This window comes from Zingiber officinale, chromosome 3A (genome assembly GCF_018446385.1).
Source record: "Zingiber officinale cultivar Zhangliang chromosome 3A, Zo_v1.1, whole genome shotgun sequence".
In the NCBI taxonomy this organism is placed as follows: domain Eukaryota; kingdom Viridiplantae; phylum Streptophyta; class Magnoliopsida; order Zingiberales; family Zingiberaceae; genus Zingiber; species Zingiber officinale.
The window spans coordinates 30554088-30562043 of NC_055990.1; the positions used below are offsets into that span (position 1 = coordinate 30554088).

A 7956-nucleotide genomic window follows, 5' to 3' on the forward strand; every position below is an offset into this window, starting at 1 on the left:
ACTTTGGATGAATAACTAAGGTTATTAAAGATAACTCTCAACCAAATACATCCTTACGATGTTTGAACTATCTATGATGTTGGATTGTCCGATATAATCTATCTATATTTTTTAATCTATCCTTATGATTAATAAAAAAAACTTCTATAATACTAATACTAAGCCAGTCACTTTTAGAAAATTCAACGAGTTGGGTACCTAATAGCCTCCACTGAAGTGATGTTGGGGTAATGCATTCAAATGAATAACTAAGAGGATCATGTTCGAATGTCTATTTTGAATGTAAGAGAGAAACGGTGAAGAATGCACTGTTAGATAATTTTATTTTTTTTTCTCAATAAATTTACCTCAAAATGTCTCCATCAAAATCCTCATAAATTGTGAAAATTTATATATATATTTTTTTATTTTTTGTGAATAAACAAGGGAAGGGAAGGGAATACATTCTCTCTTCCTTTGTGCCAATGAATTCATACAAATTTTCTGATTGTCAAATTTAGTAAAGGCTTAACTAAATGCAAGATTTAAAGCAACTATAATGACTCATCATGAATCCAAAATCAATAAGATTCACACTTCCATGTTATAAATATATGGAAAAAGAAGTTCTGTATCATTTTAAAGAAATGCAATGGTAATATTTCAATATAGGTAGAGCTACAACAAATAGTAATTTACAATATGCAATATCATTCCAACAATATACAATGGAGGAAACAAATAATTAATAGCTTACGACTTACAATGTACCATTCAAAGCATTTCTAAGGAAGCAGACACAAATAAGTAGCTTACAAGTTACAATACACAATCCAAAATATTTTTTCAAAATATAGAAACAAATAATCTTTTTCGACAAAAGAATAAAAGCAAAAGAGATGCAAGCCTCTACAAACACTAGAATTCAAGGATAAAGTATATATAGATAGAAGCCGTGTGTCACCAAACACCAATACGATCTAGTGGAAATATGTGCCTTAGTCAAATTATACCAATTCCAACAAGCGATCTTCAAGTAGAAATAAAGAAACAAATACATTTTATTTGTGATGATATTATAAAATCCAGCATTAATTCGTTACTAACCTTGAGCATAATGGAGGAAACAATTTCCATGGAAGCTTGGTTGATCCTTTCTATGCCCCCATAGGTGAGATGGTAAATGGATTGTTGTTTGTCACATGAGGTCTTGGATCCCGTGTAACTCACCATCCAATCCATTTGCCTCCTCAGTCATCATGATTTACCTTCTCCGTGTTAATTTTCGGGTAGGCTGGCGAGGGTGTTGGAGGCAAGCGCTTCGCCTTTTGTTACTTGATTGATCCTGTCCATAGAATAAAATAGTTGTACAAGTTTTTTTTGACAATATTGAAAGATATGCAATAAGTTATGGTAAGAAAATAGATTATCAAAGGACTTACAAGGGTGATGAAACTTCCAAACTCATTCTTTATTTCGTATTTGTATGAGCCCTTATGGAGCAATAAGCGTGCTTCACGATCAATGCTATTAATAGTAACTTTTGGAATTTTTTGAATGATGTGCCAATTTTGCTTCCCCTTACTACAACTATCTAGTAGAAGTGAATTGCATTCCATGTCAAATGTCTGCAAACTATGCAAAGTGGCATTAATTAGGTTTGATACCCACTGTGGAAGTTGTTGTATTTCTGGGGGGAAAATAACAAACAATTGCTGCAACATGCCAACCTTCTCCACATATTCCAAATTTGGGCAGAGTTTAATTTTCAAAAGCCTCGTTAAGGGAAGGATGCTATTTTTCAGCTTTGGGCAGCGGATGATGCCACATGAGTTTAAATTAGGAAACAAATTGAGGTTTCTTGCATGAACATCCTCGATAGGATCCACAACATCTTGTGCCATGCGTAATACCCATTCTTCCCAATTAGGCATGTTATCGAATGCAAGATATTCAAGTTTTGGGAATGCAGGCGTTCTGCAGCCGAGGAATTCAGGCCCAATACTCTTGATTGCTTCTCCTTGTTCAATGTTTAGGAGTTTAAGATTGGGTAGTTGACCCAATGGAGGGAGCATTGTACATGATGGAAAAATGTTAAGATTCAAATATGTTAGGTCAACCAAAGAATCAAGTATAGAAGTTGACACCATCCACTCTGGAAACTGTCGGCCTACGAAATTGCTGAAGCAAAGAACTTCTAGAGTCGGTGGAGGACGGAGTTGGTTGCATATCCTCTCTGCCTCAGTGATTTGCTCCTCATTGTTTTCATTATTCACTCTCCATCCAAGAGTCAATCTCCTAAGAAATAGTTTGTTCGCAAGCACAAAGTTTCTGTTTCCTCTCGTTGTTGCCCTTTCTAATTTATCAATAAACAGATAAATTAGGTTGCACAAGTCTTGCAACTCGTCCAAGTCACAACCTCCATCCATCCTGCTCATGGAGTCACAATGACCAACCAAAAATCCTTCAAGTTGGTTCATATTTTTCAACTTCGCAACTCCTTTTGGAACATGGGTGAGCGGAGTATCCACAATTCGAAGGCACCTCAAATTGCTCAACCTTGTGATGCCCTTTGGAAGTTCATGCAGTGATTCACACCCTGAGAGACTCAAAGTTTGCAGGTTTGCAAGACACTCAATGGATTCAGGAAGCTTTGTAATCTTTGTTCGATCAAGATCCAAGTATTTTAGATGAAACAATTTCATAAGAGAATCTGGGAAGCTGCCTATGGATGTATCATTCAAATTCAAGACTCTGAGATACTTTAAGCTTTCAAATGCATGATTCTCTATACGCTCGATTTGAGGGCAATTAGCGAAGTGTAGAGCTCTTAAACACTTCTGCTCTATAATCGCGTTGGGAAGCCATAACACATCAGCCTGGTTTGAGATGGACAAACAACGAACCTTTGTCAAAGAATTTGTACTTGTGTATTGAGCATCATTAATGAAAATCGCTTGGTCTTCCATCAGTTTTTCCCCAAGAGATCGTAAACCATCATGCATAACAAATCGTACACCATCTAATAATCTAAAATCAATTTGCAAAAGGTTTCTTGCAATAAGTTCTTTGTAGTAATCTTCTGCAATATTTTCCATCAAATTATCTGATTGTTCAATCACAAACCCTTCATCCACCCACAGTCGGATTATGTCCGATCGCAATGATACACCACGGTAGAAGGCACAGCTAAGAAAACACTGCTTGAGGTGGCTGGGTAAATCCTCATAGCTCAAGTATAAAGCATTTGATAGTTCGTCAACCTTCTCTTTCATAGACCATAAATCACTTGCAACTTTTTCCCACTCCCTCTTAGTCTTTTCCTTGTTCCGTAAAACACCTGCAATCACTTTAAATGCCAAAGGAAGACCATAACATTTTTTGACAATTTCCATACCAACTTCTTTCAATTCAGAAATTATTTGATCATTTCCGTCTCCAAAAACAATCTTTCTAATTAATTTCCAACCACTGCCTTCATCCATTTTCTTAACATGGTGGACAAAATCATATGTCATTTCTTTTGCCACATTTTCATGCCTAGTGGTAAATAAGATAGTAGTCCTACGAGAATCATTCAAAATAAAATTTCCGAGCAAATCCATCCACACACTTGCACTCCAAATATCATCCAGCACAAGAAGCATACTTTCTGAAAGAAGAGGAATAATTCTGCCTTCAATTTCTGCTCTACTTTGAACACCATTATCATTTCCTCCTACTTCTCTCAGTAACTCTTTGAGTAGATTAATATGAGAGCAATCCTTGGATACATGTAACCACACTCTTTTTGGAAATTGTTTTTTCACCATTTCATCGTTAAATATTTTTTGTGCTAAAGTAGTCTTGCCTATTCCACCCATACCAGAAATTCCCAACACATAACATGATTTTTTGCTTTGATCTATCTTCGAAATTAAGTTTTGGGCATCATCTGCAATTTGTTTCCCTACAATATCTGTCGCCACATGTTTGAAAGAGGAAGGAGATGACTTTTTTACTAGGTTATCTTGGAAGGCTTCAGTTATGTGCTCAAATAATCTGGGTATAACACTGCTGTCCTCTTTTATTTCATCAAGTCTAGCATTAACTCTTTTTATTTGATTCCAAATGTTTGTGTTGAACGTAGAACGGTGAATGTAAGATGAAAGCAAACTGATCCGAGAGCATACCCATGAAGAAGTAGATGGTTGAGCTTCCAATAATCTTCCACCTTCAATCATGCAAAGATCAAGTATGTCTTCTACATCATACATGATGTCTTTTAATTCCTTCACCCAATTGTTGATCACAGAATCTCTATGTCTTCTTCTTTCTGCATCTTGAATATAGATTCTGATTCTTGATAGTTTTCTATGAAGCCTCTCAATTTCTTCTTTAACCCCTAGCATTTTACATATCTCTCCCTCGATAAAATCAGATAATTTTTTAAGGTATCTTGAAACAAAAAACTCTAGAACCATTGCCATTTCTTGAGACAGATGAATCAACTGCACAAGACCATATCAAAATTTGTATTGGAATACTTACTGCCTATACTTGCATTCTTATCAATTTCTATTTGCCATTATGAGAAAAAGAGAGCGCCTCTTTATCATAAATTAATTTGTCAAGAAATAAAAAAAAAATACTTGTTAAGATATATTAAACATCTTAAATGACTTTTATGCAAAAGAAATATCAGAAGAAGAATTTATTGGGGATTTCATGAGAAAAAAATCATGTTGAATATATCTTTTTCATGAGAGAAAAAAAAAATCATGTTGGATACATCTTAAATGCCTATAAGATTATACAAAAAATGTAAAGGAAAAATTCTCAAATCTTAGAAATATTTTTGGCATTCAATAAGAGTTGGGAGAGAGGCTAGCCAAACTCGCACAACAATAATTAATTAACTAAATATTATTGACCGAATAAATGACTAATTGACAGTACAATTAGTATACTATTTATTTTCAATTTTACAGTGTCTCTAATAAATTAGAATGAGCAAAAATTAATTTTCAAAAATCGGTATCTTCTTTTCGAAAAAAAAAATCTCTAAAGGGTGTTAAAAGATCTAACTTTTATCTAACTTACATTTGTTTAATGTTTACACGAGATTTTTTAATTAAATAAAATTATAAATTATTATATGAAATTTAAATTTGTTTAAGGATATGATTAATTTTATTTTATAAATTCAAAATTTTATCGATGGTGATTGTCAAATTAATTTTCTATAAATTCAAATTATTATTTTTTACTTTATTGTTGCAATTATTTCTTTATAATGTTAAATATTTTTAAAAAAATTATAAATAATTTTCTTATGAATTTCTGGATGTGATATTTTTATAATATTAAATAATTTTTTAAAATTATTCTTTTATAAATTTAAATAAAATTTATGCATCTGAATAATTCATAAAATATATAACAAAGATGTAAAAGAAAATTTCTCAACTCAAACAAATCTTATTGACTATAATTCTCTAATAGATCTAAAAAAAAATCTTAAAAGCCCAAATTGTTTCTAACTTCCTTTCTTTGATTTTTTATTAAATAAAATTATAATTTTTTATAAATTTAAATTTAGAATTTTTATGGACATGATTTTTTATTTTATAAATTTAAATCTTTCTCCTTCCTTGGTGAGATTCCCTAGTTGAATTATTCTATTTTATAAATTATTTTTGTATAAATTTAAATAAAAACTATAGATGTATGAACAGGAGCATATATTAATTTATTAAATTAAATTTTGTCTACTAGATATTTATTTTAATGACTTGACCTTATAGGCAATCTATTTTTCTAGATTTTATAAAGGTAATTTGTGATAAAAAAAATTAAAGGATGCTTTAATTTTTATCCAAACTGAATTGATAGATCAAAATTTTATTTGTTCCTATCCAATAATTGTGATTTTCTTTCACAAAGATTCACCCCTCCTTGTCTCCTCTTTCCACTTTGATCTATAAGCTCAGTAGGCAAATATGTAGAGCTACCCAGCCGTGGAAAATAGGGTCGATAGAATAGCTAAATGGTATTGAGTCTGCTCTAGTATTCTTTCAGAATTAAAAGAAAACGGAGTTTGCATATGATCTCTACTTTTCTAGCCAAAGCTAACTATTTGCCTTAATTAACAGTCCATGCCCAAGTATATGTATACCAAATTGAACTGAGCATATAGACGAGAAGTAAACAATCATCTAGTAAAAGGAAAACGAAGCTAGAGGAAGAGGAAGAGAAAGCAGAAGTAACATACCTCACTGATTGAAGATTGCGTATGTAGCATAAGTTACGGATAGAGCTGCTGCATCATCTCCTAATTGCTCATAATTAAGTTACGGATAAAATGATATGTATATGAGAGATGCCGTTAAGTAGGTTTTGCTTTAACAACTTTCTTTTCTTGGAGGCTGCTGTATTAAGAGGTCAAGTCTGCTCCTTGTCTACCTATTAAATGGGCAACAAAAGAACAAGTTGGAGTTTAATTAAAAAACTTAAGTTGATGTCTTGTGAACTCAGCCTTCATTAGTCAATTGTAGGTATGGCATCGATATCAACTACACGGCGTCTAGCCCACCAATACTAAAAAAATAATAAAAATAAAAAATAAACCAAATTAACTATGAATATTTTCATCACTAACTTTATTAATAAAATAAGGATAGAAATATGATAGTCACAATTGATTGAGTCATATAAAATTTTAATCACAGAAATTAGATTCTATCGATGATTATCGATAACAATTAAATTCTGTAACTACGTATATCGACGGATAAAATGATATGTATGTGAGAGATGTCGTTAAGTAGGTTTTTCTTTAACATCATTTTAAACTTTCTTTGCTTGGAAGCTGCTCTATAAGTACATCAGTCTGCCCCTTGTCTATCTATTAAATTAGCAACAAAACTACACGTTGGAATTTAATTAAAAAATCTCAAGTTGATGTCTTATGAACTCGAAAAGTTCATTAGTCTAAGATGATAATAATAATAATAATAATAATAATAATAATAATAAATACGGATATTTCTGACACTAGTTAATTTTATTGACATAATAATAATAGAAATATAATAGTCAAAACTGATTGAGTCGTAGAATATTTTGCCGATGGATATTAAATTCTGTCGGAATTTTTCATTGGTAATTGTCGATAGAATTTAATTTCCGTCGAAAAATAGTGAACGAAAACTTGTTACCATAACGTAAATTATCGATGGAACTTGTAATTCAGTTGGTAAAGTACCAACGGAACCTATAATTTCGTCGGTAATTCGTCGATAAAATTAGGTTCCGTCAGTACGTTACCAACGAAATTACATGTTCCGTCAGTAGCTTTCGTAAAAAATAATACTATTCATATACGATATTTATCGACGAAATAGTAAATTCTGTTGGTAATAACTAACAGAACTCCTAATTTCGTTAGTAAACTACAAATTTTTTTTACTGACCTAGTTATAATTTATAATTATCCTATTTACATTTTCCATACTAATATATTATACATTCACAAACTGTATTACATTTCATTACACAACCATTCACAATCCATACACAAACAAATAATTCGTTAAAGTATCAGAATTCATACACAAACAATCATTCACATATTATTACAATCCATATACAAACAATCAAATCTACTAGCCAAATCTATACAAACTAACACAATAAACTATCCAATAACAATACATATAAACCATGTTCAAAGACATCCAAATAGAATCCTATAAAACAATACTATCAAATTATGTTGAAAGTAAAATATGATAAATTACTATCAGAATCATGCGAGGCAAATTGATTCAAAAATTAATAATGAAAAATACATTAAATTAGCATATTTACATGTACTAATTGAAAACAAACTAAGTTTACTGGTAAAAAAAAAAATACCCTAATATATATTTTGGATATCTGATGATGGTGACATATAGACCAATGAATTATCCTGAAAAATTGTAATACAATTAG

The 7956-nt window shown here is 31.4% G+C and overlaps 1 protein-coding gene across 2 annotated transcripts; it reads right to left on the minus strand.

Annotated features, from left to right (window-relative positions):
* Positions 1-658: 658 nt before the first annotated feature.
* On the minus strand, positions 659-6387 carry LOC122051635 (putative disease resistance RPP13-like protein 1). 2 transcript variants are annotated; one of them, XM_042612853.1, is made up of 3 exons: positions 6233-6387; positions 1422-4469; positions 659-1324 (listed from the first exon to the last, which is right to left on the minus strand). In XM_042612853.1, exons 1-3 carry the CDS (start codon positions 6260-6262, stop codon positions 1244-1246), a joined length of 3159 nt encoding a protein of 1052 aa, XP_042468787.1. In that variant the 5' UTR covers positions 6263-6387; the 3' UTR covers positions 659-1243. The 2 variants fall into 2 exon arrangements, with proteins under 2 accessions (XP_042468787.1, XP_042468788.1); XM_042612854.1 differs by having other exon boundaries at positions 1422-4363; positions 6233-6346.
* Positions 6388-7956: the final 1569 nt, after the last annotated feature.